Below are 26,608 nucleotides of genomic sequence, written 5' to 3'. Positions count from 1 at the left end.
TTGTTAATACTTCTACTTGCTGTCAATAAATGCATATGTATTTGGATACTGAAAACCTGTCTTGTCAAATCAAATTGACACAGGAGCATGGCTAGTAATGGACCTTTCACATGGGACATAAGGGCTGCACGAAGCACCACAAGACATAGTAAATTCCACACCAAAATCCAAAGGCTGCTTGCAGATTTTGATGCAGAATTGAATATGGCTTAAAAATATTTCTGCGATTCTTCATCAAAATCCACAGTTAACCGTTTGGATTTTGGTGTGGAATTGTGCTACTGCAGATTTGGCGGCGGTGTAATTCCATCCCATGTGAAATGTTCCTTAAAAGTGAGAGCTATGATACACTGCAATGAGCAGACATTGCAGTGAATTGCTCAGAGATGTGAATGGATGGATGGATAGAAGGATAGAAGGATAGAGGGATAGAGGGATAGAGGGATAGAGGGATAGAGGGATAGAGGGATAGATGGATAGATGGATAGATGGATAGATTTATGGGCGCTGACCATTATTATTGGTTACTGTCTCATTATTGTTGCTACTGGACTTACTGTACACACCTCATGCGTAGATATTTTTTGATACAGCAGTTTTGGCTTGAACATCATAAGACAGAGCACTGCTTTGATACTGGTTGAATCAATTAAACCTAGTATTGTAAACAGTGCCCACTCATGATATCTCAAACCAGAGCCTCTATCACAGAATATATCTATACAGTCCAAGATTTAGTCGTCGTCCCCCCCCCCCCCCCCCCCCACACACACACACACCAAGGATCCTGCTAAGATACTGGATATAAATAGATAAAATGTGACTTCTATTAGTACTCTATGGTTTCAGAGGACTAATGGAGATCTAAGAGCCATGCCTAGTCGTTATTGCATAGATGCAGAGCTCTAAGAGTTGTAATCTATCCTCATATTAGTCTGATACGGAGCATCTTGTCTACTACTAGCCTAAGAATTTTTCTACTGGTTGCCGAACGGCTATAGAGATAAAAATAACAAAATGATGAAATAAAGCCTATAGCCCTGATGGTGGGCTACAGGTATCTGTCAAAATCCACAGTTAACCCTTTGGATTTTAGTGTGGAATTGCGCAACTGCGAATTTAGCTGCGATCTACGGTGTAATTCCATCCCATGTGAAATGTCCTTTAAAAGTGAAAGCTATAATACACTGCAATGGGCAGACATTGCAGTGATTTGCTCAGAGATGTTTATATAGAGATGGATGGATTGATGGATGGATGGATGGATAGATAGATAATCTGGTGTTAATTTTTCACTGAGACAGAGTAGTCTATATAGTATTTTAAAGGCCGTTCACAGTATAGACAAAAATTGAAATATCAAAAACTTTATTCTAATCATTAAAAGTAGGGCACAAAGTTGAGTCGCGTACACTTTACTCGTGCATAAGTTTGAGAATAAGCTCAGGCGACCTATACAAATACACATAGACTCAGACACAAATAACATTAAGAGAACCCATGTTCAGGTGTTCTATTGGGGTTCAGTATCATATCTGTTGATGTAAAAAATGGAGAAGGTCTGGTTCCTAAGCGCTATTAATGAAAATTCGTATGGGGCCCTACAAAAGGTGAAATGGCGCATTAATCATAAGGCCTATCACTCATTCCTCGTTCTAATTATGAAGGTTGCATCATTTAAGTTTATTATATCAATTTTTTGGTCTTAGGTATGTTTGAAATATACAATTTTTTTGGTCTATGGTTCAATGCGTTTCCCTACTTGGTTTTTAGTTCATCGGTAACCTATTGACCGAAAAGGGGGTAATAAATACTACTCCTCCAGTATATAGCATGACTCAGTTCCACTAATGTTATGTCTATGTACTGGCATAAACGGCGATCAGAGAGTACTAGCACAGGTTTGGCAGATTTATGGGCGCTGACCTTTATTATTGGTTGCTGTCTCATTTTTGTTGCTACTGGACTTATTGTACACACCTCATGTATAGATATTTTTTGATACAGCAGTTTAGGCTTGAACGTCATAAGACAGAGCACTGCTTTGATACTGGTTGAATCGATTAAACCTAGTGATCATCAGTTATGTGGCAGCTGACAGTACATGAGAACAAGCTGAAGACACTAACAGACTCAGCTGAGGTCAGGGCAGGCAGCATGAACTTCAGTACGGAAATCAGGCAAAAGGTCAAAGCTAGCAAAATAAGTGTAATACGTTAAACAGTCTAAGTCAGGGCAGGCAGAACGGGTAATCCAATAAACAAAGCAGAGCTGAGATATGGAGAAGTCAGTCTATTCAGGAGCAAGTAGTAGTCAGAAAACCAGAAGAGCACACAAACTACTGATCAGGCTTTAGCAACAGGTGTAGCTAAATTGCTTATGCATCCTCCTTAGGACTTAGTCCCACTTCTGTGTGTGAGTTGCAGCCCAAATTCTGGGGCACAGCTCTCATTGACTAAAACACGAACAATGAGCATTGCACATTCTACCCTCATTCATGATATGGACAAAAATAGGACTTGCTGCAATTTTTTTAAATGGACTGCGGGTGGCTGAAAAGAATCATGTGTGTGAAAAAGTACATTGAAGTCTGTGTTACAAATATGAAGTACATACGGACTGCACATGGACAGAAATAGAGATGAGTGAATAAGCTATTAGGTGAATGATGCCTAATATAGCATAACAATATCAAGAAATAGGTTGAGGAAACATTAACAGAATGCACACTGTCCTTTATAAGTATATGTGCAGGCATGTGTGTGTATGTCCTATGGGCAGATGCAAGAGACTAAGAACTGGGAAGGATGCTCTACCTCATGGGAGACGACAGTGAATAGTGGCCAACTGAAGCAGTGGTGGCAACAGGAGCTGATGAGCATAGATGGTAGCAACATACCATGATAGTTTAGTTTGTTGTGATATTGTATTAAATTTGTTTTATGAGAAATTCTGGTTCTTAAAGAGGTTTTCTAAGAGTAACCTATTGATGACCTAATCTCAGGAAAGCTCATCAATACTTGATCGGTGGGGGTCTGCAGCTCACGGTCTCCGCCGGTCAACTGGTTGAAGTGGCAGCAGTACACAACTCTGTACAGCAGCTGTGGCTGGTATTGCAGTTCAGTTACACTCATTTGAATTGACAGAGCTGCTTGCAACCCACGAGACAAAAGAAGATAACGTCACTCACTAGAGCATCCCAGCTTCTTCAATCAGCGGTTTGGTGAGGGTCCGGCAGACCCCTACATAAACTATTGATAACTATTTCTGAAAATAGGTAATCAATAGTGTAGTCCCAGAAAACCCCTTTAACCTAATTTTAGCTAAGGTAGAATAGGGGTTGACACATCAATATGTCTAACATGTTCATAGACTATCATTAGACAAACGTATGCCAAAACATATAACTTTGCCTATAACTGTATTGAAAAGCACATACTACATATAAAAGAATGCATATGGTATATTTTATTCCTATATGTTCAGTGGAATGTAAAAAATTGTTCCTGCCAAATATAATGTTGGAATGCATCATGAACCAAGTCTTAGTGACACCCTCCACAGTATTCTGTATGAATATCAGCAAATGTCTTTTTCCTTTGATGTTTAGCACATCTAGTCTTATACTTATTTATCTGATTAGTCCTTTTCACCTCAGATTATATACTGCTGTGGTACATTGTCTGGTCTGATTTTATTTTTTTCTAAAAAGAAACCTCAAAAGAATCAGCGATAATCTGAGCGTGATGCACAAGAAAGACCAAAGATTACTTTCTAAATGGGGTCAAGAGCGACTTGTCAAAAACCACCCATAAGGCTGTCACCAGAACTACTTCAGCAAATGTGATGCACATTTGTTTGCTTTTATGCATTAAAATTACCTTGACATATGATGTATACGGTTTATTCCAGATTTCTTCTGGGGTTTCCTGCATTAAGCTAAACAGTAATAGAGGTCAAAGAGGCAATTAAGCTATGGCACGGAGAACAACTTCTCAATTCAGCTGATTTGATTGAGGTCAGGTCTTGTACATTACAAATACATTTGTAGCTTTGGTTAATATTTCATTCTGATAACATTTAACTTTAACTCAATGCTTTAAAACCACTTTGTAATTCCAAAATAGCAAACTATTCTGCTTCTTTAAAGCTTAGAAGTCCTAGGGACCTTATAAAACGGGAATTTTTTCTTACCGATAATTCCCTTTCTGGAAGACATCATGACAGCATACGCTGGAGGTTGCTCACCTGCTGACCTGAAGGGACAGGAAGAGGCAGAATATAAAAAGCACCTCCCCTCCACCAACACCAGTGGGTTCCAAATGACCACAGTGACCAGTTACTTAACCAGAAGGTGTGTTTTTATTGACATCACACACCTCAGAAAACAAAGTTAAAGCATACACATTACCTCATGTGTTGGACAAACTAGGGTAACCATGTTGGTAAGGGGGGGAAAAAAGCCCGTATGCTGTCATGATGTCTTCCAGAAAGGGAATTATCGGTAAGAAAAAATTCCCGTTTTCCCCATGACATCATGACAGCATACGCTGGAGGAATACCAAATAAGTGGCATGGGCTTTTTAGGGAGGGATTACGGCTTGGAGCACCTTCCTACCGAAGGATGCGTCCTGACTATATTTAAAGTCCAGCCTATAATGTTTGATGAAAGTATGGCCTGAAGTCCATGTGGCTGCGTTACAGATTTGCTCAATCGATGCGTGCGCTCTCTCCGCCCAAGAGGATGCCACCGCTCTCGTTGAGTGGGCCTTCAATCCTTCTGGAGGGGGGATGCCCTTGGCCTTGTAAGCCTCCTGGATGGCTCTCCTGAGCCACCTGGCGATCGCATCTTTAGAAGCGGCCTTTCCTTTGGCCTGCCCCTGAAATTGAACGAAAAGTTTGTCAGACTTCCTGAAACTTTCTGTTGCCTCGAGGTACGCTAGTACCGCTCTTTTGACGTCTATATTATGGAGCTTTTGTTCTTTTGCATTTTTGAAATTTTGGCAAAAGGCTGGAATAACTATTGGTTGGCCCCTGTGGAAATCTGACAATACTTTAGGCTGGAAGGATGGGTCTAAAGAAAAAACTATTTTGTCCGGGTGGATAGTCATATATGGGGCCCTTCGTGAGAGGGCCTGGATTTCCCCCACGCGTCTGGCTGACGTAACTGCCACAAGCAGGGCTACCTTGTATGTCAGCCAGGCGATGGATAGATCCGTAATCGGTTCAAATGGGGGGTCGCATAAGGCCTGAAGGACTATGGTTAGATCCCAGGGTGGTGCCGTGGCCCGTGTGAATGGATGTAATCTGCTCGCCCCTCTAAGAAATCTCCTAATCCACCTGTGCTCCGCTAGCGCGAGATCGAAGAATGCCCCCAAGGCCGCAATTTGGACTTTGAGCGTATTCGGACTCAAACCTTTATCCAGGCCCGCCTGGAGAAAATCTAAGATTTTCCGGACGTCTGGCTGATCCAGCTGCTGGATGTCCTGGCCTAACCACTCCGAAAATTTTTTCCCGACTTTGGAGTAGATTTTGTGTGTCGAGGGTTTAAGGCTCTCGCTAATGGTGGAAATAACCTTAGGGGAAAGACCCTTTCCTAGGAACTTTACCCGCTCAAGCTCCAGGCCGTAAGCCTGAACTTGTGAACTTCCGGGTAAAGAAGAGGGCCCTGCGACAGTAGGTCCGGTCTTGTTGGAAGGTGGAAGGGCTCTCCCACTGACAGGGATCTCAGGAGGGGGAACCACGGTCTTTTGGGCCAATATGGTGCTACAAAAATTACTGTTAGGGTTGACTGCAGTAATTTCCTTAGCAGAAGCGGGATTAGTGGTAGAGGGGGAAAGGCATACGCTAGGTCCCAATCCCAGGGGTGAGAGAGAGCGTCCGTGCCCAGGGCCTGTTTCTCTGCGCCTCTGGAAAAGAAAAGCCGGCATTTGGTGTTTGCGCTTGACGCAAAGAGGTCTACTTCTGGTACCCCCCACTTCTCCACAAGAAGGCTGAACACCTCTGGATGGAGTTCCCACTCTCCTGGGTCCACTTTCCTTCTGCTTAAAAAGTCCGCGGCTGAGTTCTCGGCTCCTCTTATATGAAAGGCCGATAGGGACTTTGTTGTGCCTTCCGCCCATTGAAGGATCCGCCCCGCCAGTCGTTGTAGTGGAGGATTCCTGGTGGTACCCTGGTGGCGAATGAGTGATACTGTTGTCATATTGTCTGAGAAGATCCTCACATGTTTCGCCACTAATCGTGTTTGCAGGCTACGCAGGGATTTCCATACAGCTTTAAGCTCCCTAAAGTTCGATGAGCTAGCTTTCTCGTGAACGTCCCAGGCCCCCTGTACATAACCGCCTTCAAAGTGGGCCCCCCACCCTTTGGCGCTGGCATCGGTCGTGATTATTACGGCCGGGTCCAAATTCCAATCGGATGCCTGAGACAGGTTGTCCGACGACACCCACCAACGGAGTGAAGCTCTGGCTTCCGCAGAAATAGGGATTGTCTGATCAAGCGAAGCCTGCAACTTGTCCCAATTCTGGAGAATTAGTGACTGGAGTCCGCGACTGTGGAATTGGGCCCAGGGGACCACGCCGATGCACGAAGTCATTAGTCCCAGGATCCGCATTGCGTCTCTTATCGTTACCCTATGTTTTTTATATAGGTTGGAACATTCCTCTATGATAAGATGTTTTCTTAGGGGAGGAAGGGACGAATTTTGTAGACTGGAATCCAGGATGACACCCAGGAATTTCTTCCTGGTTTCTGGCTCCATGTTGGATTTTGACTCGTTAACAATCCAGCCAAGCTCCTTAAATAATTGCAATGTGGACTCTAAGTGTGATCTCAGAGCAGACGGGGAATCTGCCACCAACAGGAAGTCGTCTAAGTAGGGGATGATCATGACACCCTGATTTCGTAAGAAGGCCACCATTTCCATCACGACCTTGGAAAAAATTCGCGGAGCCGAGGAGATTCCAAATGGTAGGCAGACGAACTGGAAGTGGCGGATTTCCCCCTCTACCCTCAGCGCAAACCTCAGAAATTTTTGTGAGTTGGCGTAAATAGGGATATGAAAATAGGCATCCTTAAGGTCTATTGTAGCCATTACGTTATCCCTGGCAATTAAAGGAGTTGCAGTTCTAATGGTTTCCATTTTGAATCTCCTATATTCAATGAATTTATTCAGTTGTTTTAAATTGATAATGGTGCGGTGGGAGCCGTCTGGTTTGGGAACCAGAAAGAGGGGGGAATAGAAACCTTTTCCCTGTTCCTTCTTAGGGACTGGGATAATTGCGCCGAGACCCTGCAGGTTCCGTACGCCCTCCAACAGAGCCTGTTCTAGGCCTGGAGACTGGGTTGGGGTTATCATAAACCTGTCCGGGGGGCGGGATAGTAGCTCGATCCTGTACCCCTCCGCCACTAGGTGCAGTACCCACTCATTAGTTGTAATACTACGCCAGCTATTGGCACAGCGAGTCAGTCTACCCCCTACCGGGCCCGAAAGTATGGGCTGAGGGACAAAAGTTAAAGTCTTACCCCTTCCGCCCTTTGGATAAGACCATCTTCCGGTCTTTCCCTTCCCGGCGTACGTAGACGAGGGATGAGGGGTGAAGGGTCTCTTGGGTGGTCTGGTGGCAGGCAGTCCGTGACTCTTGTCAGCTGCTTTCTCCAGCAGACGATCCAGGTCTGGTCCGAATATACGCCCGCCCCGGAACGGTAGGGTACATAGCCTATTTTTGGACGCTGCGTCCCCTGACCACTCTTTCACCCACACTGCCCTTCTGGCGGTGTTCGATAGGGCTGCCATGCGGGCTCCGAGGCGGACTGTTTCCATCGAAGCATCTGCCAGGAACCCTGTTGCCATTCGCAGCAGAGGGATGCCGCTTGCGAACTCCTCCCTAGGGGCTTTTTGGTCCACTAGGGCTGCGAATTGGTCCAACCAGATTGCCATGGAACGAGCCACGGAAGTGGCCGCGATGTTAGCTTTCATGATGAGACCGGAAGTAGACCAGGCTTTACGCATGGATGTGTCCACCTTATGGTCCAACGGGTCCTTTAAGTGGGACGTATCCTCAAAGGGCAACCCGGACTTTCTGGATACCATGGCAATTGCAGCATCGACTTTAGGTATCTCGTCCAAAAAGGACACTTCATCTCCCGGAAATAACAGGCGTTCTTTAAATTCCCTGGGGATTAGCGGAGCCTGATCCACGCTCTCCCACTCATTTAGAATCAGCTGCTTGAGCGTGGCGTTTACGGGGAATGAAGATTTTTGTTGCGGGAGTAACCCCGCGAACATATCCTCCTGGACTGTGCGGGGTTGCTGCACATCTTCCTCCACCTGCATGGTCCTGCGTACTGCTTTTAGCAGCTGATCCATGTCCGCGGTAGAGAAAGATATTTCTTGTCCTCCTGCGTCACTTCCCCGTCAAAATCCACATTTTCCGCTATGTCGGAGTCAGACTCAGACACCGCCGGAACCGACCTGCGTGTAACCCCGGAAGGCCCAGGTTGGAGGTCTGAGAGGGAGGACTGCACTTCTTCTCGGACAACTGACCGAATTTCGGCCATAAGGGAAGTTTTTTCCTCCTGCATAATTTTCGCGGAGCAGGTAGCGCATAACGTTTTGGTGCAGGAGTCGTCAAGTTTGGTTAGACATACTGGACATTTTTTACTCCTGCGTCTAGCCTCCCTCGGTTTTTGAGTATCCCTGTCCTGTAAGACAAGGGAAACTCTGTTAGTCGGGAAGTGTATGTAGTGCAGGTGTAGGTTGGTCCACTGGACCACTTACAGTTAGGAGGGTCTCTGGGTCCTCTCTGGTCGACATCTTGCGCCTTGCAGGAACGCTTCCTGTGCTTAGGATCGTTCCTTAGCGTGGAGAAACACCACCAGCTGATGCAGGGGCAGCAGATTTTTGAATTTGGCGCCGGCCGCGCCAGGCCACGCCCCCTTTGCGGAGCGCCTGACGTCACCGCGCTGTATCCGAAGCCACGCCCCCTGGAGCGCTCCTGTCGGCCCTGGACCCGGAGATGGCGGCCGCCGCCGTAATGACGGCCGCAGTGGTGCCGGCAGCCCGTACTTGGACCCCGGCCCACCGGAGATGGCGGCCGCCGCCCGAAATGACGGCCGCAGTGGTGCCGGCAACCCGTACTTGGGCCCCGGCCCACGCAGTCTCCGGAAAGCTCCCAGATGGGGTCCTTCCCACTGGGTTTGCCGGGGCTGCCCGAAAGATCCACGCCGCCGCTTCGCCGGTAAGTCCTCCTCCGGCATGGGACAGCGTTGCTGGATTTCTGCCGCTGCTGTCCTGAAGGGACAGGAAAAACACTGGTGTTGGTGGAGGGGAGGTGCTTTTTATATTCTGCCTCTTCCTGTCCCTTCAGGTCAGCAGGTGAGCAACCTCCAGCGTATGCTGTCATGATGTCATGGGGAAAAAATGTTTTGCTGAAGTATTTTAATGTATTCTATAATCTGCATTGCTTGTTTTTATATTACAGACAACTCAACTCCATTCTATTTGCTTTAATATGGCAAATGGACGTAAAAGAGGAGGGTCCCCACTTGGAACCACCCTCTAAGAGCCAGCATCTCCACTGTGGTAGACCTAGTCCATTTACATTTATAGTAAAAACCAATTATATGGTTGGCATGTAAGGCCAACTGCAATCTTCACTAGTAATTCTGAAGCCAAGTCAAAGTTGATCATGGTGTCCCCAGTGACAACAGTCATTCACCCATGTTACAGAGTGGAGCATAGGAAGGGATTATTTGCAGTTAGAGTAGTCAAAATATGGGATGTTCGACTTGAAGAGGTAGTAGCGACACAGACAATGACAACATTTTAAATAGGGCTAGATGCTTATCTAATAGCTAATGGATTGAGGGTTATATTTGATCGAAAGAGGGTGAACTGTATGAACCTGTGTCTTTTTTTCAAGCTATGTAATTATATAAACTCTACAGCTAATACAACTCCCAAGCATGGGCTTAAGTGCAGTTTGAAGCACTACGACCCAATGTAAATTCTGTAATATGACCCTCAACTACAGCGTGAAATTTATATTACTGTTCTTCTTGACCCTGTTAGGCTCCATGGCTTAGTTGTGACTGCAATATCTACATCAACAATGCAGTAGCTCTACAGACAAAGTTTACACTTGAATGTTTGCCCATGAGGTTTTTTTTTTAAACAAAAGTAATAGAATATCTGAATGGAGTAGAAATATGAAGGAAAGCTTTATACAGCTTAGCCTTTTTATATTATTACCCAGTAGCATTGAACAAACTGAACCAGTCGAACCTTGTTTAAGGTTAAACTTTGTTAAACGTTTGGTTCGACGCAAACACAAGGTTGTTCATTCCAGCTGAAACCACTAAAAGAAGGTGGCATGGCTTGACTCAGTCGTTAACACTGTTGCTTTGCAGTACTAAGGTCATAGGTTCAAATCTGTTTTTTTGTCCCCCATTGGACGATCCCTTAGGTCTTAAGAAATAGAGATGGTAAAATTGCTTCAACAGGTTACAGAAAACTGAGATGATTTGTTTCTTGAAGAATAAAAAATATTTAAAAAAAACAAAACATCTCTCATAGTAAGACAATGACGACATACTGCTGTTTTTTTTACGGTAATCTACCATCATGTCATTGTACCGCCTTGTTCAAATAGTATATTTCATTTGAAAGGGTTAAAAGTATCCTCTAATGACCTTGACATGGATCTATCTCCCACCCTATGCACTAATTCACCCTGGATCTCTATGTACTTCAACCTTAGAAAGAACATGCATTTATTCTTGTCTGATCAATACTTTAACATATAAATCAGTACTTAGACTCCTAAAGTGACACTAATTAAACTGATTCTTGTCAGTGACAACTTTAGACTGAAAAGATTAACCTTTAAACCTGACATATAACATCCTGCAACTAAACTAATTTGTCATGTACAGACTTGCAAAAAGGCAAAATATATGTACTGTATAGTCACCAAAATGTGAAACAAATACTTCTGTTACTGCATAGAATATAGATTCGCTTATAAAAAAAAAAAATACTACTTGGATACCTCCTATCTCAAAAATAAAAATGCAAGCAAAGTCCCTAAATCTAGTATAAAAGTAAGGCATATGAATGAGATTGTTTTGCACTAGCTCCTAATTGCTTAGACAAATCCAGTAACAAAAGACAAAATATGTCTATCAAAAGGTATACAAAGAAGAATGATAAAGATGAGGCCCTTTCAGAAGCTACTTGATACCATCACAATATTAACCACTTACAACAGGAGTACCAACCTACCAATTTTGGTGACACCAAACTTTATGATTCACCATACCTGTGCAGGTTCTCCCCACCTAATAATATGACCAACCTGGAATGGACCTTCTCTCTCTGAGCCACCATAATTATACAAACTCTATCTGCTGGTCAATATAACCTAGATTTCCTAGGGTAAATCCAGATGATTTGAACAATAAACAATAGTTAGCTACAGATGCAAAAGAAGTGAACTTGTCATTAAATACTTTCTTAGAAAACTGAAACTTAAAGGGGTTTTGTCATTAAAAAAAAATATCTAAACTTACCTATTCCTTCCCTGTCTGTCTCCTTATCACATCTTCCCCTGGTTGAGCTTCTTCAGTGCCCCAGGTCAGCTCACTGCAGGCTGGGCCCAGCTTGTTATGAGAGCTGCTTATCACAAATTCCTTCTGGCTAGGTCAGTGAAGGTCACATCCCTGTGCTGTAGCTTCACTGCCTAGGAAGGAATTGTAATCTATTTCAGAGACAGCTCACATGAGCGATCTCTGAAGAAGATAGGCAGTCCTCCTGCTGGCCTGTGAGCTGTGATGTAGCGTACATTGGAATACTGCCAACCAAATGTACGTAAGCTCACAGGAAGGAGAAGAATCAGGCAGCTGGAGGTAAAGTGACCCCCTGGACTGCAGGAGACAGGAGAAGATAAGGGAGGTAAAGATCTGGTAAGTAGACTGACGGGCGAGGAATAGATAAGTATAGCATTTTTCTTTTTTAGTGACAGAACCCATTTAATGTAACTGAAGCCACTGTAAAATGTAGCAAAATTGTAAAACATTGTTCCGTTTTTCTTCTATTTTCATTTATTTTTCAGTTTGCTACCGTACTACCTAATTGGTTGTCAATGTGACTGGCTCTTTATCATCTTATTGCCACATGATACTTTAAACACAAAAGTCATTTATAGCTATAGCAATCATATAGAGACAGGTAAAACTTTCCCCATGTCATACAGTAGATGAAATTCACATTTAAATTACATTAACATTTACATTACATTTATTTTAGAGTGAACTCTGTGTCACTATTGAATATTGTGAACGCAACACACTGGAATTAATTTTTCCAATCCACGAACAGTCAAATTATAAAATAAAACTTTGACTTGACAAAACTTTTATCTCCTCATGACAAACCAATGACTGGATCCCTATTGCAGCCAAGCTCTTCTACACATAAACATCCAAATATCTACTTCTCCTATATCCGCCTGTTGTGGCCACTCAGTGTTGTGATGTGCATTGCAGAATTCAAGAGTCTTACTATCATGTTAGGATATTGCCTTGAATTGGTTTCAAGGAAATTTTCAAATCTTATCCAAGTTAAAGATTAGGTAAGGTGGGCACCTATATCGCTTGCTTAGAAGAAGAAAACAATAGGCAGAGGACAGAGACTGAAGCTACACTGTTCATTTGAGTCAGGTTGAATGGCACCAAGCCTGACCGATAGGAACAGTGTGGAAGGCTATGGCCCCTCATGCTTCCTCTTCTTGTGTATACCTGCTTGCACCAGTCACCTGTGCTAGTTACATTTCAGGATGGGTGTCTGGTACACTGCAGGAAGTGCAGCCATTTTGTTGAATCCCTGCACAACACCTTTAAGAGAATTAACATCTGGAAATCTGGGAAAGAGCAACAGGAGGACCTGTTGTTTCTTGTGAAATTTTTAAGCACCTTTTGTAAGCAAGAGCAGGAGTTGATTGAAAACGCATATAAAGGAAAAGGTCAGTTTCTTTTTCCTACTTAGTTTTTGGCTAAAAGCTGCATCAAAAACTGCAAGTGTGAAACCACCCTAAGGCTGTGATGATAAGAAAAGAAAAGATTGAACTAAGAAATGGCTGAACAGAATGTTCTAACAACTTGACATAGAGACTGCATTCGCACATGCCGGTTTTTTTTAAAGTGGTTTCTAATCTATTATTTAAGCCAATGTTGGGAACGGATCCAAAATAAATGAAAAGTATAAAGAAAGCACTTATACAAAACATTTTTCTTTTTTTGTTTTCAGTATTGTGTTTGGCTAAGAAAAAAGTACAAAAAGAAAACCAACCAACAAACTAAGAAATTACAAAAAAAAATATGTATCCATGAAGGCAGCCAACCTGAGGTGACTTTAAGATGGAAGTGCTATATAATAGTAAGTGTTCACTGTAATAAAATACTGTGAACAGTTTGAAGTCAAATTTATTATATCCCCTCCAAAACACAGCCAAAAACACTTTCCACTGAAAATGTAAATGCTATTGTCAAATATATCATGATCTTTTATGGTTTCTTGTAGTTACTGTGAAATACTTCTGTTAAGAATACATTTTTATACAATTTTATTTCATTGACTAACACATATCTACAGTACACTATACATATAGTCCTCACCTCAAAATATCACATCACTGAAACTACATATTGTACTAGCCTAGATAAATATAGAGTAGCACCCAGTACTTGATATCTCTTCGAAAGTAAGCAGATGATTATGTTTCTATGACAACACAGTTATACTTGACCTCAATATGTTCCAGATATTGTAAACAAGACCACATTCAAGTCTTCAGAATCCCATCCTAGAACATTTTGCTTTTGTGTACTTTTGTTTTTATTAAAAATCTGATGGATTTAAGGCATTTTTTGTGACTTTTTTCTCCTTTTCCAAAGTACCATAAAACTTTTATTGACTAGCAGAAAATAGGAAACATTTTTTGGCCTTGAAAAGCCTTCAATTTTAATTTTTTCATTAATGTAGTTGTATGCTTACTTGTTTTCGTGGGACAACCTATATTTTAAATGGTATCATTCTAACATTGTTTAGCTCGTTTAGGGTTTTTTTAGGGTATTGACCATGTGGTACAAATGACATGTTACTTTTATTCTGCATGTCATGATGACACTAAAATTATATAGGTTTTAGGTATCACTAATTTGCACAATAATATCAATTTAAAAAAACAAACTGTTTCACCCTATTCTCAGAGCCATAACTTCTTTATTTTTCAGTTAATGGACCTGTACAGAAGCATGTTTTCTTTTCAAGAAAAAGCTAAAGTTTCCAAGGGAACCATTTTCAAGGTATATACAGTACCCTTCAGAAGTTTGGAACCACCTCTTAAGATATTCAATTGAGAAGAAATAGTAAAAAAAAATCAATGCTCTGGGAAGTCAACGTTTATTGAGCTAAAATACAACTCAATCTTCTAACTGACTCTTCGAATCCGTGACAAAACTTCACATTTTAGACTCCGTGAAATGCCCGGTCATTGCCTATATTATAACCTTCCATATTGTCAGCATCCAGTGGATGAAGGTTTAAGTTTTTCAGTCGGGATACATTTCTATTCCTGGTGAGATTTTTCTAAAAAGGGATTTGTAATAAAAAAAAATTGGGGTGTTTCCAAATTTCTGAAGGGTACTTTATACATTTTATATCACTTTTTATTCCACTTTTGTGAGATGGTACCTATTCTGGAATTTTTTAGATTTTCTTTATGTCTGGTACCATGCAGTGTAATACATGTTAACTTCATTCTTTGGGTTGACATAACTGCAGAGATGCTAAATCTATTCATGTTTTTTTTAATCATATTGCTTTTTGTTGGAAATTTTTTCAAACATAAGAAGAGTTGCAAAAATAAAAGGAAAAATAAAACAAAATATACATATGTTGGACTATGTTATTAAGGTAATACCTCCAAATTCCCTACAATCAATAGGTCGAACTATTCATGGTTTTAATGTTTCACTACTTTTGCACCATAGAATCACTTTAAGGCCTCCTTCCCACGAACGGATTTCCGCCGCGTAATTCGCGGCGAAAATCCGCTGCGTTGCACGCAGCTATTAGGTTCTATTGAACCTAATAGCTCCATGCTCACGATGCGTAATTCCACCGCGGAATTACGCACCGCGATTTCTCCCGTCCTCACCCGCAGCATGCTCTATTTTCTGCGGGTGAGGACGGGCTGTACGCACTGACGGCTTCCATTGCAGTCAATGGAAGCCGTCCATTCACGCTATCTCCCGCTGTAACCAGCGGGAGATAGCGTGAAAAAACGCTTTCCCGCCCACCGCCGAGCGTCATATGACGCCAAATGACGCGGTCCGGCCGCATCACGTGACACGGCCGGCCGTGCACGTGACAAGGCTGGTGACGCGAGAGCGGTGGGCGGTGACGAGCGGTGACGCGGCGGTGGTGGGCGGGGAAGCGATTTCACGCTATCTCCCGCAGGTAAGTATAGGGGCTCTGGGGGGCGCCGTGACGGGTTTCACAGCGTAATATTACGCTGCGGAGCCCGTCACGCTCGTGGGAAGGAGGCCTTAATCATCTTTGCTACATTTTAAAAACAATATATATTTTTTTATTTTATCATTGATGAAGCTTGATAAACAACCTGTAGTTTTTTTGGTACTATTTTTGGATATACGAGCTTTTACATATATAGCTTTTAGAACCTTTTTTTTGTTTTTCTTCTTTTTGGGGGTGGGGGTGAGGTAAGAAGTAAACAATTATACCAATTTTGAATTTGTTATTTTTTTCCTTAAAGCATTCACTGTTTGATGGAAGTAACTTATTAATTTGCATAATATGGGTCATTGTAAATGCAGATAAACCAAATATGTGCAGGTTTTTTGTTTGCTTTCCCTGTAATAAATTATATTTTATTGATAAAACTGTTTTTTGTAATTTTTTCAGTTTTTTTTACACTTTAACACTTTTTTCTTTACAATATTTATAAGTCCCATGAGGAGACTTGTATTTATAATTGTATGATCGCCTGCATAATACACTGCACTACTTATGTTATACAGTGCACTATTGCCTGCTTGTTAGTGTTCTACTGACAGACAACTTATTAGGTCCTGTCTCTAGCAAGGCCCAAATACACTTCCTTATATGGCTGAATTGGAGGATATTGTTAGGCCTCCAGCTGCCATAACAACTCAGTGGCATTGAGAGTGAGGGAGCAATGGACTGACACAGAGAACTCCATCCTTCTGTTAGACTCCTGAGATGCTATGGTTGTAGTACACATAAGGTTTCAAAAGGAACCATGCAGTTTTTACTTTTGCATATGTAATCTATAGTTGGCCATACGTGGTCCAATGCTCCAATGCTGAACCAATGAGCAGCTACATTCTGTCTCCCTTAAAAACAACTGAGCAGTCCTTAGGTTTTTTCATAAAAAGGGAAAATAATGTTACTTGATAGTCAGATTAGAGTTCTGGTGATATATAGATTGCCTTCTTCAGGTCTGTTTCAAATGAAGGTAGTTTATGTGCAACATCAGAGATTTATAAATTACGACTTTAAAAGATCCTTATATTATTCAACTTCTTAAATCATTCAGATGTGATCATTGATACTTCTGCTATATCTTTCACTATGGTGTTCTTGCTATGACATTCATCATCCATACTTAAAAATACACACGTACTATAATTGACATTTGTTCATAATATGTCTTTCAACAATATATCATCTTTTCTCTATTCCCTTAGAAAATACACCCAACATCAACATTCTCTTGGCTGTTACACAATGTTCCCACATGACACAGATGTGTGCATGATGACAGCTTCCCTTCCTCTCATTAAAAGATAAAAACAAGACAAGTATCATAAAAAGAAATACTAGAAAATTATCAAAATAGATTTATCAAAAGTGACATTTTGGTAAAAAATAGGAAAAATTGTGCTTAAAATGGATTCATATACAAGAAGCTCATACATGGATTACCTTTAGGGCTCATGCACAGACAATTTACAATCTTCAAATTGTGCGAAAAAATAATATTTTTTGGAAGCAATATTAAGAATTTACTGCTATACTAAAAGTGTGTCAACACCAGGTCAGATAATTCTGTTGGCCTCATTGACAGTTAAGCCCCATTTACATGGGACGATTATCGCTCAAAATTCACTCAAGTGATGCCTTTTGAGCAATAACCTTTGTGTGTACATGCTACCATCGTTAGCTTTTCGCCCGAACAATGATTTTATCCATTGTTGGTCAGGCAACTGACCAGGGTTCGCACGCTGTGATTCTCCATGGGGAGTGCTGATAACATTGTTTTCAGCTGCAGTTCCATGGCAGAACAAAGGGGATGTATGTAGATGTGTATCATATTAATGCCCTGATGTTCCCCATGGTCATATTTTTTTGTAATTAAGATATAATTATACACCCATACAATTCTGTGAGGCCTTACTGTGCTGTCTATTTCAAGTAAGGTTCAATACGGCGCAAAATAATAAAGATGAGGTCTAGTCTGCAACCTTGATGCCTGTAACCTACCATCAAGGTTGCAGACAAGACCTCATCTTTATTATTTTGCACCGTATCAAACCTTATTTGAGATAGGCAGTGTTAGCAACCACTTTGGGTTTCGAGTGAGGGATTCCAGTAGAGTGCGAGTTGTAGCTCTTTGCTGCACAGCAATCTCGTCATCTGAAGTTGTGATGCAGTAGCACCTTTTTGGCTGTTTCCATTGAGCCACTCTTGCAGTGACATGCTGCATATTTTTTGTCTCTCATAGTATTGTAGTATCTACCAAGCCAGGTCTAACCAGGGTTTATTTGTGACCTGGGCTCTCTACACTTCCCTCCTCCCCTATTATTGGGTCACCGCTGACACTTATACTTTATTCCCTGGTGCCATATATTTTTTCTTTGGGCATCTTCTAAAGTATATCATATTTACTATTGAATCTACGGTTCCTGAGGAGCTGTACCATTTATAGCGAAACGTGTTGAACCACGAACCACTGAACTGCTAAATCTCATTCAACTACTTAAAATCAAGATGCATCTCCTATGCATCAAAAAGGGAAATGGGTAGCTAGCATCTTTAGCTCTCTGAGCCATACGTTGGGGCTATTGCTTTGTCCCAGACTTTGAATTTTTGTAATAGTCTATCTACAGGTTTCTTAGTTTTTCTATCTAAAAATTATTTAAGAATCTAACTTGAGGTACTTGATTCTCCACAATTGGGAGAATCATTAACCCGCCAATTGTAAATCATTCCCATATACCGCTTTGCCTTTAAAAACACAATTCTGTGACGGTATGGCAAAGTACTCTGTGTTTGTCCTAGGCGGAAGATCTTTTTATGTATTATTAATAAAAGTGTATTTTAGCACATTTACGTCTATTCTTTGAAATTAAGTGTCTGCTGGTTGTTTCAATTCTATTTCTGTAATATTGTGCCACACAGAACCACCATATTGAGGGACAGAGAGTATTTATGGATCCATATTACAAAGCCAAAGAAACTGAGTGTCTCTATAGAGGCACCATGCATGCAACTTTGGCATATGCTTGAGGCCTGAAGGTAAAACATATATTCAGATATATGGAATTATTTAAGATACATATTATCAATCTTGATGGGAAGTGGGTGCAATATCTCAAATATATATTTTATTAATCAAATCATAAATTTGTAAAATCAGTTGATTCACAACACTTATTTTTTATCTCATCCACTACTGATATTCTTTTGAAAGGCTATTTTTCCAATAGTGTCCATGTAAAGAAATAACTGAAGAACCCCTTCTTAGACTCAACTCAGATGGCCATATTAGAGCCACATTTAGACCACATGTGGTTCCATTGAGTTGCATTTAGATCATCAGAGAACATTATGATGATCTAAATTTTCTTTTGTAGAAGCAAGTTGGGCTTGGGACCTGAAAATGATGTCATATTGTGGTCATCTGAACTAGGTCTTACTTACATAAACCAGTTAAAAATGAATTTTAAATAAGCAAGCAACTTACCGTAATTTTGGAGGCTCAGATCCTTCAACTTCTAAATAATCATATTTTTCCTCCATCTGAAAATCTGTAAAAACAAGTGATATGGTGTCTCCAGGCTCTGTGACCACCGTCCATGTGCAGTCTGCATTATTATGGTATTCATTGGGAAATCCTGGGCTTGAAATAATTCCATTTGTTCCTCGCACTGTGCCTCCACAAGCATCTTCAGCTATAAAAAGAGCATAATAGATGCATTAACAAAACTCTTGAATGTAAGTGGTGACAGTAAATGTTCATTATTATGTCTCAGTGACTCCCAGGTCTCATCTATCAAAATTGTCTAGGGTTGCGAGAGGTACAGTTTATCCTTATGGAGATCTAGTAGACATAAGGAGACTTAAAATGCCATGCAATGCTCCTCTGTAAAACTTAGTATATAAAAAGGAAAAGGTACAAGACAACTTTCCTACAAATCAATGTCTGACTTTTTAATAGACCTTATAACATAATTGCTGGCAGGCAATTCAGCAGTTGCAGTGTGAATTCCTGCTTGTTCAGACTGTCCTGAGGAAGGTTATAATAATCTTCATTTGTACAGCACCAACTTATTCCGCAGCACTTTCAAGCATGGGATAAATGCAAACAATACAACAATTACATGTGTTATATAATCAGTTTGAAACAAATGAGGTGGGGGTGGTACAGGAGGTAAAAGGGAGGGGAGCGAAGCATGGGGAACACAGGCAGTAGGGGATTTCTTGTGGAAATTTGTTATTAGGAAGCAGACAGGATGGGGTAGTAAGGAGGTGCAGAGGTAGAGGTTGTATGGGTGGAAGGTGTGGGGAGCCATAGGGAGGGGCGGGGGACTAGTTCAAGGGACTTGGTATGCCTCCCTGAAGAGGTGAGTTTTTAAGGCACATCTAAAATTTTGCACATTGGGAATTGTCGGGTTGCCTTAGGGTAAAGCATTCCAGAGGATGGGTGCTGCTCTGGTGAAGTCTTCAAGGTGAGCATGTGAGGTTCATATTAGAGGGGTGTTTAGTCTGAGTGTGTCAGCGGATCGGAGTGAGCGGGCTGGGCGGTGTATAGACAGGATGTAGGCAATGTATAGTGTCACGGTGCCATGAAGAGCTTTGTGGGTGAGGTTGAGGAGTTTAAATTTAAATTTAGTTCTGCAGTGGATGGGCAGCTAATGCAGTGACTGGCATAGTGCAGAGGTGTCTGAGTAATAGCTGGATAGAAAAATGAGCCTAGCTGCCGCATTTAGTAGCTAGTCTGGTGCGGGAGAGGCCGATGAATAGTGAGTTGCAGTAGTCGAGTTGGTAGTGGATGAGAGCGACCATTAGTGACTTTATCGTTTCCGTGGTGAGCAATGGACGTATTTTAGCAATATTTCTGAGGTGCATGTGACATGTTTGGGCCAGAGATTGGATGTGGGGGATAAAGGAGAGGTCAGAGTCCAGTGTGACCCCAAGGCAGTGGGCATGCTGTCCTGGGGTTATGATGGTGCTGGACACTGAAATGGAGATGTTGAGGGGAGGTCGGTTAGAAGACGGAAACACGCGAAGGTCAGTTTTAGAGAGGTTACATTTGAGAAAAAGGGGGGACATAATATTAGGGAATATTACAGTGCTGTGCCATTACAGTACTTAAACGCATCATCATAATACATTTTGTCTACTATCTTGGGTCTGTTTCAGGGCTATTGCCCCTCATAGATGTACAGTAGGTTTCTGGCTGGCTGGGTGAGAGGCCTACAATGTGGATCAGGAGAGGTAAAATTTTACAGTGGAGACCACCCTAGTAGGCATGAGAAGACTCGAAGGGCCCTACAATGCTCCTCTAGGAAATTGTGTATGCAAATAGGAGATGGAGCAATGCCACTGCAGCACTACCTATCAGAAGGCAGCTTTCCTCTCACCTGCTATGGGGTCTCCACTAGCAGAAATGATGACCTAGACTGATGTCGTAAATCTGTCAATCTATGCACACTTTTCAAAACTGTTGTAATCAGCAAAAAAAAGGTTTTATAATTATAATAATTTGGTTCAGGCCATGTACTACAACTTTTTAAAGCAATTTCTGATAGAAATGTTACTCTTTTTGGCTTAGTAAATATCTCTACGTGTTTTTTAGCGCAGTTTTGACAAGTGTGGCATAGTCTATTTGTTGCCTTTGTGTTGCATTTTTTTGTCTCCCTATATGTTGCACTATTAACTTGGAAAACTGCAACCACGCTCACCATGTTTACGGAAGATGAGGATAATGTAACAATTAATAGTAATTAAAATATATTTCTTGTGACAGTAATAGGAGTACAGGATTATACGGTCATATAGATGTGACAGAAATTAATAGTTCACGTCAAATCACAAAGGTCCACTGTGTGACACACAGCTTTTGCTTATGAAACTGACATAAATAACTTGTGGCAAGGGAATAATATGAACGCTATGGAATTTACTGTAGTTGTTACATAACTTTGACCAATCACAGACATTTTGGCTGTGATTGGTCAAAGTGCTAAGTCAATCAGAGGCAGTGCTTTCAGAAGGCGGAGATTTTTCAATCCCTGGCCAGAAGAAAAAGAAAAAGAGCAGTGCTACGGACTCGGAGAGAAGACAAGCCAGAACCGGACACTGCTTCTAGGTGATGTATTATTTTTTTTTCCAGCATTATGGAGTTATTTAAGGGCTTTGACAGTAGGATTTCCTACTGTCAAAGTAGGATTTTTTTTTACTATCAAAGTTGCATCGATTCACATTAAAAACGTGTTTTTGTGTAAAGAGCCAAATGGTGTCCTGCTATTTGCAGGTGCAAATTTTATTCACTTGTAAAAAAAATTGACATGTGACCGCTTTCATTGGAAAGCATTGGTTCTAATAGAGACTTTTTTTCACGCCTATACACGCAGGAAAAAAACACTCGCTGACTTTGCCCTAAAATTGTCTTCTGAAAGAAGAGACTAATATACACAGAAGCTATGAGAATTGAAAATATGCAACAGAAAAGTCTGGATTACATGGATAATGGCTTCTAAAAGAGACTGGTTTGTACCGTAATAACAACAAAAGCAAAACAAAACGCTAAATAACTCAGATTATCCTGCTGATACATTGCTGAAACACTATATTAGTCAATGCATAAATAACAGAGTAAAACTAATTTTAAGAATAAAATATTTCACTTTTATCTTATTTTCATTGTTCACATGTGCAAGATGTGAGGGTATTTTTAAAAACGCTCAAAATTATAGTTGAAATGTATACAGTATGGTAGAAAAAAAGTCTAGTTGTGGAAGGGTTAAGGACTAGAGATGAGCGAGCACCAAAATGCTCGGGTGCTCGTTACTCGAGATGAAATTTTCGCGATGCTCGAGGGTTTGTTTCGAGTAACGAACCCCATTGAAGTCAATGGGTGACTCGAGCATTTTTGTATATCGCCGATGCTCGCTAAGGTTTCCATTTGTGAAAATTTGGGCAATTCAAGAAAGTGATGGGAACGACACAGCAACGGATAGGGCAGGCGAGGGGCTACATGTTGGGCTGCATCTCAAGTTCCCAGGTCCCACTATTAAGCCACAATAGCGGCAAGAGTGGGCCCACCACCCTCCCAACAATTTTTACTTTTGAAAAACCCTCATTAGCAGTGCATACCTTAACTAAGCACCACACTACCTCCAACAAAGCACAATCACTGCCTGCATGACTCTCCGCTGCCACTTCTCCTGGGTTACATGCTGCCCAACCCCCCCCCCCCCCCCCCGCACGACCCTGTGTCCACAGCGCACAACAAAGTGTCCCTGCGCAGCCTTCAGCCACACCACCCTCATGTCTATTTATAAGCACGTCTGCCATGAGGAGGAACCGCAGGCACACACTGCAGAGGGTTGGCACGGCCAGGCAGCGACCCTCTTTAAAAGGGGCGGGGCGATAGCCCATAATGCTGTACAGAAGCAATGAGAAATCCAATCCTGTGCCACTTCCATCAGGAGCTGCACACGTGGGCATAGCAATGGGGAACCTATGTGCCACACACTATTCATTCTGTCAAGGTGTCTGCATGCCCCAGTCAGACTGGTTTTTTTTATAAATAGTCACAGGCAGGTACAACTCCGCAATGGGAATTCTGTGTGCACCCACAGCATGGGTGGCTCCCTGGAACCCACCGGCTGTACATAAATAAATCCCATTACATTGCCCATCAAAGCTGAGGTAACGTCAGGTTTAATGCAGGTGGGCTTCGGCCCACACTGCATGCCCCAGTCAGACTGGGGTTCTTTAGAAGTGGACACATGCAGTTACAACTCCGTGTGGACCGACAGCATGGGTGGCTCCCTGGAACCCACCGGCGGTACATAAATATATCCCATTGCAGTGCCCAGCACAGCTGATGTAACGTCAGCTTTAATGCAGGTGGGCTAAAAATTACTAGGATTACAATGTAGGCGAGGGCTCAAAAAAATTGGTGTACCAACAGTACAAATGTACTTCAGAAAAATTGCCCATGCCCAACCAAGAGGGCAGGTGAAACGCATTAATCGCTTTGGTTAATGTGGCTTAATTTGTAACTAGGCCTGTAGGCGGCCCAGTTAAAATAAAAATTGGTTCAGGTGCAAGTTTCAACGCTTTATTGAATTGAAAATTGAAACGTATAAACATTGTTTACAAAAGTTATATGACTGAGCCTTGTGGGCCTCAGAAAAATTGCCCGTTTGGCGTGATTACGTGAGGTTTCAGGAGGAGGAGCAGGAGGAGGATGAATAGAATACACAGATTGATGAAGCAAAAAGGTCCCCGTTTTTGATGGTGGTGATAGAGAACGATGCTTCCATCCGCGGGTGCAGCCTACGTATTGTTTAGGTACCGCTACTGTCCGCTGGTGGAGAAGAGAAGTCTGGGCAAATCCAGGCTTTGTTCATCTTTATGATTGTAAGCCTGTCGGCACTGTCAGTTGACAGGCGGGTATGCTTATCCGTGATGATTCCCCCAGCCACACTAAACACCCTCTCTGACAAGACGCTAGCCGCAGGACAAGCAAGCACCTCCAGGGCATACAGCGCGAGTTCAGGCCACGTGTAAAGCTTCGACACCCAGTAGTTGTAGGGGGCAGAGGCGTCACGGAGGATGGTCGTGCGATCGGCTACGTACTCCCTCACCATCCTTTTACAGTGCTCCCGCCGACTCAGCCTTGACTGGGGAGCGGTGACACAGTCTTGCTGGGGAGCCATAAAGCAGGGGGGTGGTATAGGGCTTGAACGTGGCGGTGGGAAGTTGTAATGCCTTCCCTGTCTTTCTATTGGCCAGAAAAGCACGGTAACGTCTCAGAGATGAAAGTGAAAGTAACCCGAACATCGCGTGGTGCTCGTCTCGAGTAATGAGCATCTCGAACACGCTAATACTCGAACGAGTATCAAGCTCGGATGAGTACGTTCGCTCATCTCTATTAAGGACTTACAAAAAGATTTTAGGTAAGCTAATTTAAGGAAAATTCCATTTTAGGTTTATTGTCAGATTATAGTTAGAGATGAGCGAGTATACTCGCTAAGGCACATTACTCGAGCAAGTAGTGCCTTAGCCGTGTATCTCCCCACTCATCTCCAAAGATTCGGGGGGCCAACGCCGGTGACAGGTGAGTTGCGGCGGGGAGCAGGGGGGAGAGAGGGAGAGAGAGATTTCCCCTCCGTTCCTCCCCACTCACCGCCGCCGCTCCCCGCCCCCCGCCGACCCCGAATCTTTAGAGACGAGCGGGGAGATACTCGGCTAAGGCACTACTGGCTCGAGTAATGTGCCTTAGCGAGTATACTCGCTCATCTCTAATTATAGTACATTTTTCCATTCTCTAAATATTGCAATAATGACAAATCTTACAGCTTCAAACATAGAACCGCAGCAAATGAAAATAGTGTAAACTAACAATAAGTATTCACATCCCATAAGTTTTAACTGTCTTTATTTCAATCACCATCATGTAACAGAATTTATTTTTTTAAGAACTGATAATTAAAGCAAAGGCTTTATGATTGTCCCCTTGCTCTGTCTATCTTATTACGCAGATATAATTGTTATTACTATGAGATTGGTGGCATTTATCAGCATTACCCAGCTGGGAAACAAAACATCATCTATGTTATCAGCAAAAGCTATTCCAATCAAAATTGAAACTCAATTGGATTTTGTCTTTTAATATGTTTGGATCAGGCTTTAGCTGCAGATTCCCGATCAAAAGTCTTTGATAAACAAACCTCTTAATGTCAGCAAGAGAAATGTCTACAATTTGGTGCAATTTCTTCTCATTATATTTATTTAGCTTTGTTACTTGTGAAGAAACTCAGACAACAATTTAGCCTAAAAATAATATTTATTCTATGAAGAATCGTATGAAGTTGTATATTATGCTTCTAAATTAACTCTAAGGAGGTAACGTTTCGGTTTATCAGTATAGTTGCAAAAATTATTAGAGACAAAATACTGAATCAGGTCACTAGAAGTGTGAATAGAATTAATAGGACTTTATCTGTCAGGAATCAAGGATCTAATTGACAGTAAACTGAACTGCAGCCAGGGCCAAGGTGGATTGTACCTTGTGTGGTACCATCAGTTGGCATCCTCCTATATGTATAGTTTTCAGAAAACTGAAACAGTCAAACCCTGTTTTGGGTTGAACTTTGCTGAGGGGTCGCTGCAAACCCAAACCTCGGGTGGTTCATCTTTGCCAAATACACAAAAAGAATAATTCTCCTTTTCTTTTTTTCTCTTCTTATTTATTCTTTTTATTTTCCTTCTTTTAAGAAGAAAGAAAATAAGGCAAAATAAGAAGAAAGAAAAAGAGGAAGAATGAAAAAGGAGGAAACTAAGAAGAAGGAGGAAAAAGAAGGGAAAAGTAGAAGGAAAGATAAGGGAAAAAAGGAGGAATAAGGGAAAATAATATAAAAAGGAAGAATGGGGTGGACAAAGAAAAGAGGAGAAAAAAAAGATGGAAAGAAGGGAGAAAGATATTTTTTCAGTTTTTATTTTACTTTTCTTTTTTTCTTAATTTTTCTTCATAAACTTTGCCTTAGAAACAGGTCATAAATACTTGAACCCCTAGGCTACCTAAAAGCATTGTACATGACTTTTATGTGAAGTTCTGGTTCAATTTTGCCCAAATTCAGAGACCTGTGGACCAAACTTTTTAAAAAATTGCTCATCACTAATGGTATACAAGTTAAATTACAATGTACAATGTAACAAATTACAGATAATAGGTATACCCATTAACAAGAATGTATGTAAAGCACTGTGCGGGTTGAATATCATAAAAGCCATGACTACAGCAATGTAAGCAGCAAAAGGAGCAAATACTTTCTCCTATCTAGAGGTCTCCCCCATTTTACTCCTCAGGATGATTAACAGCAACTACAAGTCACTGGTGCTTGCTTAACCCCTTGGTGACTTGTGACAAACATGTATATCACATGAGTGCAAAGGAAGTATGGAGCAGATTTAGGAGCTGAGTCCTGACCATATGTGGAGGCTTAAGGCCTATTTAGATGGGACGAAAGTTGGGCAAATGATGCC

General features: G+C 41.7%; 1 protein-coding gene across 1 annotated transcript in view; it reads right to left on the bottom strand.

Moving 5' to 3' along the window:
- Positions 1-19,141, bottom strand: part of CSMD3 (CUB and Sushi multiple domains 3) — a 909,686-nt gene extending 890,545 nt beyond the window's left edge. Inside the window, exon 1 of the mRNA XM_066579038.1 lies at positions 19,071-19,141. Coding sequence (XP_066435135.1) covers positions 19,071-19,126 — 56 coding nt within the window. The 5' untranslated portion in view covers positions 19,127-19,141. The remainder of the gene's footprint in view (positions 1-19,070) is intronic.
- Positions 19,142-26,608: the final 7,467 nt, after the last annotated feature.

The sequence above is a fragment of the Eleutherodactylus coqui genome, chromosome 9, assembly GCF_035609145.1.
Source record: "Eleutherodactylus coqui strain aEleCoq1 chromosome 9, aEleCoq1.hap1, whole genome shotgun sequence".
NCBI classification, from domain to species: domain Eukaryota; kingdom Metazoa; phylum Chordata; class Amphibia; order Anura; family Eleutherodactylidae; genus Eleutherodactylus; species Eleutherodactylus coqui.
The sequence above is the reverse complement of the archived record's forward strand: the minus strand, read 5'-3'. Positions and strand labels throughout refer to the sequence as shown.